The sequence below is a fragment of the Thamnophis sirtalis genome, unplaced genomic scaffold (genome assembly GCF_051295495.1).
Source record: "Thamnophis sirtalis isolate CommonGarterSnake01/CBP01778 unplaced genomic scaffold, rThaSir2_p1.2 scaffold_8, whole genome shotgun sequence".
NCBI classification, from domain to species: domain Eukaryota; kingdom Metazoa; phylum Chordata; class Lepidosauria; order Squamata; family Natricidae; genus Thamnophis; species Thamnophis sirtalis.
In genome coordinates, this window is record NW_028261388.1 from 20,103,863 (window position 1) to 20,118,515 (window position 14,653).

Here is a 14,653-nt window from a genome sequence, read left to right on the forward strand (position 1 = left end):
AGAATCTCCATATACATTTAATTTAATTTTTAATTTTTTTTAATAACATCACCGTGTGAAGTTATCCTTGTTAGATAAATTTGCTATGTTGTAGAAAAAAATAAATGTTTATGATACATTACCACAGCTCCATTATCTGGCATCATTGGGGTTCCAATGTTTGTAGCTCCTTCTGGCCCCAACGAAGGACCTGGACCCATTGCTGAGCCAGGCATTGTCCCTCTGTTGTTCATATTCATACTCATCATTGGAGGTGGAGGAGGAGGACCTTGGTTTCCAGCAGGTGCTGGGCTAAAGGCATCTATGTAAAACAGTCTACACTTAGAGCTGTCCTAACTGCATTTTAAAGAATTACAAATTATAATAGTAGAAACATTTGAAAAAAAATGTTGTTATTCTTTGAGACTGTACATTTACTTTAATTTTTTGGCATTAAGCAATTACTATTGAACAATACCATTCCAAATAAAGTGTAACATTTTCAATTTCAAGTACTTTTCCATAAGCTAATTCCTATTAATTCTTGAAGATAATGGCATTAACTTTCAAAATGACACCAATTCTTTTGTGTTTTTCCCCAGAATATCATTTGCTTACCATATTGTATAAGGCTAATTAAACTACAATTTTATTTCTATGACTGTGAATGTAGAAAATCTTTTGAGTATTACCAAGTGGAAAATGCAAGAAACTACTTATTTGGAAAAAATCATATATGGAGATAAAAAAATATTTTGTATAGTTTGCAATAATAGTAGAATGCTTAACTAGAATAACATTTTTTTTAATTATACAAGATGAATATAAAATCTCTTTTGAGTCTAACTGAACTTGATTATCATAAGGACTATAATATTATTTTCTTGAAAACAATACTGAAGTGATTTGCCTTTTTTGGGGGGGGGTCCCTTCCCCAATTTCTCTATCTAGTCTTGTGATTTTCTGGTGGCCTCCCATCCAAATGCTAGGCATTACTAAATGCACTCAATTAGAGGCTTCTTTATAAAATGTTACCACATGCATATTGACAAACAAAAAATACCTAGGAACATTGTGATCAGATTATAATTCTAATGAAATAAATCAGTCATAGCACAGATAAAGAAACAGTGGTTTTTAACTGTCTTGGTTTTAATTCTAGGTAGGCAATGATGGTGTCAAGTTTTGTAATGCCCAACATCTACAATAAGATAGCTTTCTCTCAATGCCACCTTCCTGTGCTTCTTTACTTAATACAGATATCATCACAGCAGCCTAAGAGCTAATCTACAAAGCTCCCTTGTTATTTTACTCATGATTTAAATACTGCTAAATATAATTAATATTTTAAGTTATTTTTTCAACAGGGGATGAGTAGTTGTTACACTTTATTCTTGTTACAGTAGAGCTAAATGAAAGCACAAAGGATTGGGCAAAAGGGAAAGGATTAACCAATTAAAGAGACAAAGTCCCTCAGAAAGTACTTTCTGAACTTTAGACTAATTCAAAACAGATGGAAACTGAGAACTGGAACTTGCTTTTAGATCATACATTTGCCACAGAGGCTTATACCCAAAGCAACAGTTCCCCAGAAAATGAAAACTCAAATTTATGAAGACGTTTCCCCCTCCTTTTCCCCATATTAGTTATTTATAAAGGCATCCAAACCAGTTTTAGCTCAAAATCTGAAATCAAAATGTAATAAATCTGAATAATAAACAATCCAAATGTTATTAGAGATGCCTGGACATCATACTTCTTGAGGAAGCCACCAAAATAAAACGAAGGCTAATCTTAATCACTTATACATAAATATTATTATACAAGATGGCCCAAAATGCCACACAGTGAGTAATACCAAAATAATCAGTATTAGACATACAAAATAGCTGTTGTTAAAGAAATGTGGAGAATTCTAGTATGAGATGAGTGTTCTACTCACTCACTTTAAACTAACATAGAGGTCAATACCTCAACTTTGGCATACTGTATAAATATTCATTAGTGTGGTTTTGTAGAAACTTTACATGATACTTGGTTACTATTACATAAATATACATGGTTATAATAAAATAAGAGTTCTGAAAGACAAAGACCTGATTATTTAAATGCTTAATTATAGTTTGCTCCCATCATTCCCATGAACACAAGCCTCCAATTAAAAACTACATATTCAAGACCCTGCTATAAGTTCTCAAGAAGTAAATTAAATCAAACTTTTACTTGTATTGCAATGTATTTTGATTTTACATTTACAACTTTAGAAAGATTTACAACAAACAGGAATTAATGCTTTTCAGTTGATACTGATAGTTTTTCCTATGACCTTCAATTTTGTAAAATCAAAAAGTATGTTTGAAAGAAAAAAATTAATCCAATATATAACAATTAAAATTTTGGCCAAGATTATCTGCCAAGGTCCACAGAAGTAATATGTACAGTCTCAAAGAAATTTTCAAGAACAAGAGCCTTTTGCTTCAGATCCCTACCTCCCATGTTTAATGCTCCACGAGGACCCATATCACCCATTCTCATTTCCTGTTCTCTCTGAAAGTAAACATAATTTGCATCGTCAACCTACCACTTATTATTTTAACATTCTCATTTCTTGGCGAACCATTTTATGAAATAACACTTATAATTCCATGAAATACCATTAGGTCCATTAATAAAAAACTGTATTCTTTTTCAAAATTGTGGTCTTTAATATAGAAGACACAAAACAATACCAAGATAACCACCCAGAGATCAGCCTCAAGTACAGTAACTGGCTCTAAGGAAGAATCAAAATAGACGGCAGTATTTACAGCTGGTTGTATTTGTGCCATATTTAATACTTTTCTGAAATTTCATTATGGAAAAATAATATAAAATATTCTGTAGTATTATAATACCGGTAATAATCACACTGGTCTTAGAATTTAAAAATGTGAATTATTCTCTATGTAATATAAAATACATATATTAATTTTCAATTATGCTTTAACAGCAAATGCCTGGCAATATATAGTCATCAAACTGTAGTCTGTACTATATGACAGCATAGACAGACAGTAAATATTCAGCAAAACTGGAAGGTCAGGCTTTTTTCTTTTTAAATAATTTATTTGTAGACAGGTGGAGTAACTATAGGCAAATGAATTACTGGATTTGTTTTTAAGATTACCACATGGGCATGAAATAAATATTTCCAATTGGGATCAGTTCGATTCTGTAAATGGATAAAAAAATGCAACTATTAAGGTATCCCTTAAAATAAAAAATAAACATTAGCAAGTATTTATCTAATTCTAAAACACTTAGTAAGATGCATAGTACTACCAAAATTCATAATTTTTATTAAAGAAAAGAGAACATTGCCATCCTAGATTAAGTAAAAAAGCTGAGAGGATATGTATTATTGATGATGGAACACATGTGAAGCTTCAGATAATTTCACTGATTGATAACCTGAAGAAATTAGAACAGAATTAAAGAAAAACTACAATCTGTAAAGCTCCAGGTATTTACTTATTTGGCATTATTTTCTCCCCATAATATAGCTAAAACCAGCTATATAATGTATACATAATGTATATAATGTATACAGTAAAAAAGTAAGAGGCAAGATATTCTACAATTCTGAAATGTTCTAATGTAAAATAAATATATCTATAATTTACATACTGACGACCAAAATATTAAAATTACCATAGAATTAAGATGGGTAATAATAATATCATTATTTACAATTAAATTTAAAAGAATTCATGAGATCGAGGGCAAATGTTGCACTAAAACACACTGCATAAACTCCACTATAAGAACAAGAATTATTAAATATCAAGAGAAGAACTACTTCTTTTTAAAAAAAATATTTTTTTTGCTTTAAATACCTCGTGTTTGTTATATACATCAAATACTACAATATGAATAGAATATGCATTTCAGCTGTGCGTCCACTAAAATAATAAATAGTGATTCACATAACTAAAAGTCCCACAGGTTCTTGCTGGACTCTGCTCATAAAAATATCATAATCAGAAATTAGCAAAAACAGAAATACAATTATCATGCTATCAAATATACCAATATTGTAAGATTTTGTAAGCCCTTTCAATTAATACTTAGTAAAATATATATTAAGAATCATAGGTAAAAGTAATTTTTTCTGTTAAAAAGGAAAACCATACTAATTTCTCAGGCCAATAGAGCTACATATAAGCATTAGATTACAAATATCAACTAGAAATATGAGTAAAAAAATTAAGTAAATGACAAAAAAGCTTTTGAATTTTATTTTATCTATTTTTTTTTAATCAAACACAATAAATAATATTTTTAAATAAATAGGAGCGTCATGAGAAAATTACCCAGCCAAATGTAGAAATACTAGTCACCAACAAAGGCCAAGCAAATGCTTAAACTCATATAAATATTCTAATATTTAAACTCATGTAAAGATTTCAGTATAGAAATCTATCTAAATATTATCCTTTTCCAAGGTTACAAAGATATTTTTACTAGAAGGTGGTGGTAGTGGTATGTAACATAAAAAATTGATTTAAAATCCATGTTTTCATCTGAACAATTAGCATTCCATTCAGACATCATATACAATCATGCAATAGCAAGAATTTCAAGCTGAAATTTTGCACTCTTCAAAATAATGTTAAAAATTGTATCAATTGCAAGTAAAAGTATCATTTACTAAGCATTTAAATGCTTTAGGCATTGTCTCAGTAATTCTACACCTATCCTGTATTGTAAAGCTTATTATATTCAAATTACAGTTGAGAAGCCATGGCTAGTTGGCAACTATTAAGATTTGTATTTTATTTTATTTATGCTGTTAGAAACAGCGTTAAGATTCAAAATAAAGACTATCATTTATAGTAAAAAATTTACCAGACTTCACTAAATTGTCTGGTTTATTAATCTAAGATCTTAAGACAAGAAGAAAAATTCAAAGGGGGACTGCACACCAAATAAATAAGGCAGATAAGAATTTATCATTCAAAGTACACAAATCATATCTTGTTTCATTGTATAATAGATATATAAATAGCAATAGCAATAGCAATAGCAGTTAGACTTATATACCGCTTCATAGGGCTTTCAGCCCTCTGTAAGCGGTTTACAGAGTCAGCATATTGCCCCCAACAACAATCCGGGTCCTCATTTTACCCACCTCGGAAGGATGGAAGGCTGAGTCAACCCTGAGCCGGTGAGATTTGAACTGCCGAACTGCTGAACTGCAGTCAGCTGAAGTAGCCTGCAGTGCTGCATTTAACCACTGCGCCACCTCGGCTCTAAAGAAGTTTGAATTTCTTTTATATAGTTCCAGTGATTTACAACCTTTCTTAAACCAATACTGAAATAATTTTTCCCACTAAAATTTAATTTTAGTATGTAGCTGATATGGAATCTCATTTTAAATTCCTTTTAAAATATTAATATGAAGATTTTGAGATGACAAAAACTTGCAAAATAATGAAGCACAATATGCTTCCTCTTATTCTCTCCCAAAATGTATGGTATGCATACCTCTACTTAACTATAAACAAAATGTTTATTTCATAAACAATTTAAGGCTTTACTAGTAAACTCCTTGTATTACCTTTGCTTACCTGCACAAATTAAATCTTCAGAAGGCAGCAGTATCCACCATACATTCAATCCCTTGATTTGCCCTTATTTTGAAAAATACTAAGAAATTAAATAAACCATGTCGCTGTTTTTCTTACATTGCTTTAGCAGAATCTTTAAAATAAATAAATCATTTAAGTTTGAGGATATATGTATAAATTATAGGTTAATAATATTTCAACAGCATCTTTTAATTTTCTAAACAAATTATCGAGTTACAGAAAAACAATTAGGAATTTCTTTTATACACACTGAATTTTTATTTGTTATTTGGATGCCATTTCTGTTTACGTTTGTTTATAATATATTCAAAAAATACACACTGATGTTATGTAATTCTCATAATTCAGCAATCCATCTTTGCATTTATGACTTTCACAGATATGCTGAATAATATGAAAACATATGGTGATACAATATTGTAAAAGCTAAGAAATATCAAAACCCTATGATGTCATCACTCGGACTACAATACAAGCATTGTAAGTAAGGGTTTTAATCTAACTGCAATAACATATCCATGACACAGGAAAATATGCATAATTTCACAATATAGAAAAGTTCTCGATCATCTACATTTAAAAATATACAGTATAATTTCCTCAAGACTAGTAACACAAAATGTATTACTGTATATTTCATTTAATGGCAGAATGGCTACAAGTCTATAAGACCAAAAAAAAAAAACCCCTCCATAATTTTCATGAAAAGAAAAATAATTGAAACATTCAGGTAGTTAAATTTTCTTCTTACATTTATCTGAAACAAAATAAACAGTAGTTTTGCTATTAATTTATATGCCAAAATTCTACAATATTGAAAAAAACTGAAGGCATCATTAGCTATAACCTCCTAATACTTTTACTTAATCTATATTCACATACATGGTTCCCATATGCTAAAATGTGACCTAAAAATGAGCAAAAAAAGAATGCCTTTGTAAATAGAAAATCAACAGCAACTCTTATTTTTCTCCATATTGGGAAAAATAACGAAATCAAATAAACACATTAAATAGTGATAGGCATATTTTAGCAAATATGCAAAATTAAAGGACTCCAATTATACATTGAAAATGGATTTACTTTCAAATATGAAGCTTGTTTGGCTAGAAAACAGCAAACAATGTCATTTTCTTGGAGTCTTAAAAACTAATTTCTTGCAGGTAAATTTGAAGCAAAATTGTTGCTGTCAGACAAGAATTGTCAACAGAATACTCCCTCCCCTACATCCTGGGAGAATATTTTGCTATCAGAATAATTTCACTGCTAATTTTTACTAAGTCCTCAAATACTTTTCAACATATTATATGCTAATGCTGATGAAATATTTCTTAATACTTCTTACATTGGATCATTATATTTACAATCTTCATTAAACTACTGTATAGAAAATGAAAGACTAATCAAGTGGATGAATTAATAAAGTTGCTAATGAGATTCAGCAGGAGGCTAAAATTACTGGATTTTATTGTTTCCAATATGATGGGAAAGGAGTTTTAAATAGAGTTTTTGGGGGGAGGGTATTATTTTAAGAATTAGAATTACCTAACAATCTACTTCTATTGTTCCTTACATGGTATCTTATAAAGGTTCCGACTAATAAAGTATACTTACAATTCTAAAAGCAAATGTATGCAAGATCTACATTAAATGGAAATATATTCTAGCTTCAGGAATAAAATCCTGAATGTTATTTAGAAAAATGTCAAATTAATTTTATTAATTGGCCATGCTACCACTGTATTAGACTGGCGCATAATATGTGTGTATTATATAAAATATACCGTATTGCTTTTTCATCCCTTTTATATTGTGTAACCAATATAAATTATCAAACCAAATAAGCATTCAGTCAATAATCTTCAGATTATACACCACACAAATTAAAAAGTTACAAGACAGAAAGATACTGGTATAACTATAAAACATATAACTGGCAATATGTATTTGGATTAGGATCATCATCATCCTAGTGTTATTCCCACAGGGGCAGAGTCTGCTTTTTGGGCTGCCATATATTTGGATGGCAGCAGAATATAAATGCAATAAATAAAATACATTTATTATTACAATCCCCTGTTATTACAATCCCCTTTGAGGGGCAAATCTCCAATGAATGAGGTTTCCTTTTAAATGTAAAACAAACACAATATGGAAGAAATAATTCAAGTTACCAAAATACGTATTTTTGTAAAAAAAAAAAAAAGAAAAAAGAAAAAAAAAGTTTCATCTGTACAAGGTTTTAAAATGTAACAATCAAAAACTCCCTAAATATTGCAACTACATTCAAAATACAAAGTAGGTTACAAAAAAAACATAGTATTACAAAACACAAACTGTTCTCACAATATTAAATCTTATGTCACCAATCTGACACTTCAAAACTTGTAACATGCAGCCCATATCATGTCCAAAGTATGTTACTCCTGGTTTGTATCACATTAACTCAAGCATTTCTTTCCCAGGGATTGTACAGTTAGGGCATGAACCCAGGAGAAGAAAATTATGGGTACTGGTGTGCATGTCTATACCTTCTCAAAACAATGAATAGGTGATCAGGCTTTCATTTTATTCATTCAAATTAATCTCCAATGCTGCAAAGGGTGTGAAAATGATATGTTAGTTATAGAGGTCACTGTTTTTTTTTCTTTTATTATGCTCTAAGGCAACTGAGTACATTTATTTTCATCTTTATTTCCAACAAAAGTGTAGAACAATCAGGCATCATTTGCTGCTAAATCACAATCAGTGTTCTGAAAATTGTAAAATTCACAGTGCTGTATATGGCCTGCAAGTTACTAGTAATGTTTTCATAGAAACATTATATTACAATTATCACACATTATAAATAGCTGTTGTGTAAATCCTAAATTAATCTTGAGTCTACATCCATCAATATCTTACAGTGAACTAAAATATGTCTAATGAATAAAATTACATCATAAAGTATGAGAACTTGTAAGAACAATTTGTTTCCTAATGTATTACATTTCACAGAAATAAAGTTGTAAATTGTCACTAAGTATTTCGCACATAACACAATTAACGATAATGTAAGTTAAGTTTTGTGTTATGCTTTGTGCCATCTATTAATTTCTTTTAATCTTTAGACAGCAGTAATATTTAATTCAAAAATGCTGGTCCTGAAAAAGAATGCCATAATCTAGCATTGCTAAATAGAATAAAAATCTATCTAGCCATAAAGTGCTTTGTAGCGTGGACCACTTTCAAAAATCATAAAAATAAATGTGGACGCCAGTTACAATTAGTTTCATAATGGTATGAATTCATAATTTCATAATGGTAGTACTTTATCATCAGGTTTCTTTTGCCATTTAAACTGCAAGAGGATTAATACCAGGCTTTTCAGATTTTGCTAAACTAAAATTCCCGAAAGCCCAAACTAGGACAAGCCAATAGTGAGGAATAATAAGAGCTACAGTTCAGCAACTCAAACTACACATAGCCTCTCCTAGTTTACATTAATGGGAGCTGTTTTAATTCTATCCACTGGGCTGTCTGCAAACTGCACTTTTGATATTTCTCAATTTCCTTAGCAAGAACACTGCTGCAATGGTCAATTCCTCAGAAAGCTGTCAAGTATAAATTACAGGTAGTAATCTTATGGCTGGTCAATTAATACTGGGCTCAGTTATGGTCATAGGAGTTGAGGACTTCCTGTAAAAGCACTCAAGAAACCTACAGATCTAAAAGCCTACATACCTGGGCAAGTTGTCAAGATGATCAATCTGTATATTTACGAGCAGTTTGACAAGAGATGCCACAATTTACAGAAACTAGCATCGGTTTCTGCAATTAGTGTCAGACTAGTTCCTTGATAGAAATACTAACTTAAATCAGAGGAATACTTTGTGCATAAATTATCAAGATATTGACAAAGTGTTTGACAAGATCTCTCACAATATCCTCAATAAAGCTGTGAAATAAGGGCGAAGCAATAATATTGTTAAGAGTTGAACAGCAACAATACAGTAATGGCTCCACTCAGTTAAGATATTTGAGCAGTCACTCAGAAGATTCAGAGAGCAACACAGGCTTGAGCAGTAAACTGAAAGGAATGTGTGGTTGGTAAAATTTCAAATATCTGAATGGTTCTAAAAACAGAGGAGGAATGAACTTATTCTCAATTTTCCCATAACCAAACAAATGGGCTAAAAGTAAGATTTTTCAATTCATTTATTGAACTACACAGATTGATGATCAAACTTAAAATAACCTGTACAACAGGGCTGTCAAACTCCTGGCCCCTGGCCACGCCCATGTGCTGGCCATGCCCAAACCTGATTTAGCGAGGGGGGGGGGGGAGTCCCAATATTTCATGTGATGCCATTGTGATGTGAGTTTGACATCCCTCCTGTAGAAGATCTGAATTACCTCTACTAAAAATAAATCATAACTGTTATCTTACAAAAATATCACACTTCTTACTGAGGACTTAATATTTGAATTTAATTTAATTTTTAAATTAAAATAGAAACATAAAACAATTTCTCTAAGAGTAATTTTTCTTTGCTTTGTCTGAATGAGAAACTTTATAACTATATAACTTTATATTAATAATGAAAAATGACTTTTCTCTATACAGTTTATATGTTTTAAAATAAATAAAATCATACTCTTAATACCGCTTCTGCAATTGTATGTAATAAAAGTATTACTCAAGTCCAGCAGAGAAATATTCATTTGTATGAAATACAAATACCAGCAAATTTTGATCTTTCCAGATGCAGAAATTTCCAGAACGCAGTATTAACTGGCGTCAAGGGAAATGAAGGAAGACATTTTTACAAAAGACACATTTTTAAAACTAAAAAGATTGAGATGCTACAACATTTTATCTTTTTTTTCCAAATGTTAAAACAATCTGTATGGTAAATAAGAATTATCTACTACTAATATGCTCAATGTTCTAAAAAGTATAAATCCAATGAAGAGGCATATATTATTAACTGCAAGAATTTTCTCAATGGTTTCCTTCAGGCAAGCGCTGGGCTGGTTTGTTGATTCAGCTTTGTTACATTTTATGAGCTGTTAAGTGCTTTTGGCTGAATGCCCAGACATCTAATTAGGTTTTCTAAGGCTGCTCAGGAAACAAAAAAAATAGCAAAAAGTGTTATTTTATTATACTATTGTGTTTGCTTGCTTGCTTTTCTGGTGCTATGGGAATAAAAATGAATAGCTGGTAAGCAGAATTTTTTCTTTATTTTTCTCCCAAAAACTAAGGTGCATTTTATACTCTGGTGCGTCTTATACTCTGAAAAATACGGTAAAACACTGATAAAATCTAACAACTGAAATAACTCATATGCTCCCTCTCTTCGTCCATTAAAAGTTTTACCTCTACCACACTACTTTTTATCTGTTATTGCTGAACACCATCCTCCTTTTCCCTTTATCAAGCATACGGTAATTTTATAATATATTGTATATACCCCCTAATCCAAATAACCAAAACATTAATAATCTTCAATTTGATTGGGGCATTCACTAGATGCTTATTTTTTTTCTTAACCAGGCTGGCCTGCACCTGTTACATTATTAAATTATAACTACCACCATTGTCCTGGTTTAAATTAACTAAGATTTTATCCCATTTATTTCTTCTTACATTTGTATATGTATAGTTAAATATTGTACAACTCTGTAAACGCACTTATCTTTCTAAATATGAAGAACACAATACAATAGATTGCTCCTCCCCCTCACTTTAGTAGACAGAATCTGAATTTTAGCCACCCAGAACAAGTCATCATCCAGTTCCAATCCTGCCTAGAACTGCTGTGTAATATTTATCTGAGACCTATTGCTAGTCTTTTTCCTTGTTTACATTTGTAAGAAGAAATGATGGCTGGGGAAAGAGTGGAGAACCAGCTTTCAGATCTTTCTCAAAGGATCTTTCTAATATTTGATCTCAGTCCCTGACTAAAGACAGTGATTTTTCTTTGTTAGTTTCCATGGAGATTGTTACTCATCCAGATCATAGTTGTCCCAAATGTGTTTTTTCAACTGGAAAACAACTGGACTTTTTTTTCTTTGAAGATGTTTCACTTCTCATCCAAAAGCTTCTTCAGTTCTGACTGGATGGTGGAGAATGGATTTATATGTATTGCAAACAACTGGTAATTTTCATTCTTTTAGAGAGCCATTGAGACCGCTTGGAGGTTTAAATGTGTCCTCAGGGTCACTCAAGTAGTGCAATAGTTCTTGGCTGCAGAAAATTTTCTGTCCTATGTCCATTCACCGTTGAACACAAGCGCAGACTAGTGGGGATAAGTCTGTATTGTGTCCTTTCAATAGTGAAGGGACAGAGAGAGAAAACATGAAGCAGCCAAGCAGGCTCCATAGTGTCCCAATTGAAAATATGGTTGTTTTTCCATGTATTGTGAGATTAAGGAGTTTTCATTATGTCTTGTGACTACTAGTTGGTGTACATTCAGTTGGTGCTCTGCTAGTCTTCTACCTATCTGTCCTACACACTGGCTATTACAGTTTTTACACTGTATGTTGTAGATGTCTCTAATTTTTTTCTTCTTGGATTTCTTGGTCTTTTGGTTTAGTTAAGATGTTTTGGAGGGCTTTAATCAGTTGTGTGTAATAGTGGTCATAATAATCCATTGATAGTTTTTGATGTAAGGTAATGTTAGCCTTTTCTTAGCTTGGTTTGGTTTTGCTATAGTGGAATGAATGGTCAGATGCTTCCTGATAAATCTTCAATATTCGACGATGTTGCATGGGTGTTCCATTTCCTCTTTTTGTTGTTTTGGGTTGTATTTGACTGAATAATGTTCTTACACCACATCCCTTATGGAAGGCTGGATTGTTACTTTGGTAATGGACCACTTGGTTAATGTTGGTTGTTTTTCAATAGATTTTGTTTCTAAATTTGCCATAAATTATTCTGCTGATGAGGATATTCAGGATGGATGGTGTGCTGTTTTATTCATCTCTTGGGAATTTTATATATATAATGTTGTATTGTGCTGATAAATAAATATTTAGCTCTCATCAGCTAGCCATACCCTTACTGGGATTCAAACCTGGGCTGTATTACATATTAGGCAGATGTGTTAAGCACTAAGCCACATGGTTCTCCTCCTTTATCATATATATATATATATATATATATATATATATATATATATATATATATATGTGTGTGTGTGTGTGTGTGTGTGTGTGTGTGTGTGTGTGTGTGTGTGTGTGTGTTTTATTTATATATATATTTAATTATATATATAATTAATATATATATTATATAATATATATATATATATATATATATATATATATATTTAATTTTTTTGAATGCATAGAAAATTAACAGAATAAAAACAAAAAGAATAAAGTTGCTTTTCAATATCTATTTTCACAAAGTATTGTTTGCAACAAAATATTTATCTTCAAATGAGCTCTCAGTCATATAATATAGACATGTTGTGATCTTTGCTATGACAACGGCCAAAACAAACATATAGCAAGTAATGAGGGAATGTCTCTGAGTATGTATTATGAACCTAAAACCTAAAAAAACCCTAGTTTATTATGTAATGATTCTACATTAGTAAGAACTAGTGCATGCAAACTAAGTTAAATTTAAAAAAGGAAAAAAGTTCATTGGTGTAGTTACTCTAGTAGAATATTTTTATGAGGAATGAAGACACATTAACATTTGACAAATGACGTAAAAAGAATGATTATATTGGCAGTATTTTCCCTGCTCAAGAGATACAAAATCCAGTTACTGATGCATGAAGTTAAGGAACAATAACTTAAAAAAACTTTTCACAATGTTGCCAAACTATGGGATAGCATGAACAATTAAAGAAGTACGAAAAAGCAGTTTTATATTAGAAGAAGTTGCAAATATTCTCAAAACTCTAAACAAAGTAGCTGCAATTTGACACATGACCATACAAAATAGACAAGCTTTAGATTGAGAAATTACAAAACTAAAGATAGTTCATGGAACTGATTTAATTGGCTGGGTAGTTGGAATAAGGATTTCTATAATCATTTATGGAATTCATTTATTTAGCCAGCCCTTTTATACAGCTGCCCATTATGCAAAAAAGTGAGTCTGCATATAGCTTACAAGCAAAATAACAATTAAGACTATATCACAATATAAAAAACATCAGACGTAAGTAACAAAAATAAAAACAAAGGGAAAAAAACTAAGATACTGGGAGGACAATCATCATTTAGCCTCATTCATTTTTAAGGCTCACTGTAGAATCCCCAGAGCACATTTTTCAAGGCTTTTTCAGAGAGCTAACAGAGATGGAGCTAACCTCACTTTAGGGAGAATGCTGTTCTAGAGAGTAAGGACTATAGCAGAAACAGCATGATCCTTGGGTCCCATCAGATGGAAATCCTTAAGAGATAGTACCTAGATCAATGGTTCCCAAACTTTTTCAGTCCTTGGTGCTACAAACAGATCCTCAGTGCCCCCACCCAGTGGAAGATTCCAATTTTTTTACTACTGGTTCTGTGGGCGTGGCTTGGTGGGCGTGGCTGGGGGGTTCATGCGATTGGGCAGTTTGCATGATAGAAGGAAAATAGTAACAGTAAAATTCAAAACTGTAACAATTAATTGCTTCTGCCATTTCTGCTCTGAAAATCAGAATACTTACAATATATGTGTGTTCACATCTGGCTTAAGGCTTTGCTAAGTGAATAAATAAATCCTACCAACTCCCTGCCTGCCTTGTCTGTGTAAATAAACCAGGATGTTGCTCTTTACTTTTCAGCAAAGCAAGGATTCTGGAAGCTTGATGTATACAGGGAGATTCTCAGTCATCCAGGTCATGGTTGTCCCAAAGGTGCCTTTTCAAGAGGAAACTGGACTTTCTGGTTTTTCTTTGAAGATGTTTTGCTTCTTATCCAAGAAGTGTCTCAACAGAGCCCCAGGCAGAATTGTGCCCTGTGAGGGGGACACCTCCAGCACTCCTCTGCCACTTTCCTTGCCTCTTAGCGCCCCCCCCCCTTGCCTCTTAGCGCCCCCAGGGGGCAATACCACCCAC

At 31.7% G+C, this 14,653-nt stretch overlaps 1 protein-coding gene across 3 annotated transcripts in view; it reads right to left on the bottom strand.

The window, feature by feature from the left end:
- PSPC1 (paraspeckle component 1) overlaps nucleotides 1-14,653 on the bottom strand; it is a 53,098-nt gene that overhangs the window by 24,190 nt on the left and 14,255 nt on the right. For all 3 annotated transcript variants that reach the window (XR_001312965.2, XR_001312964.2, XM_014056890.2), the window contains exons 7-8: nucleotides 2,469-2,526; nucleotides 123-301 (exon numbers count right to left, since the gene is read on the bottom strand). Coding sequence is in view for 1 of the 3 variants with exons in the window: in XM_014056890.2 (XP_013912365.2) it covers nucleotides 123-301; nucleotides 2,469-2,526 (237 nt within the window). In the remaining 2 variants the exon portion in view is untranslated. The remainder of the gene's footprint in view (nucleotides 1-122; nucleotides 302-2,468; nucleotides 2,527-14,653) is intronic.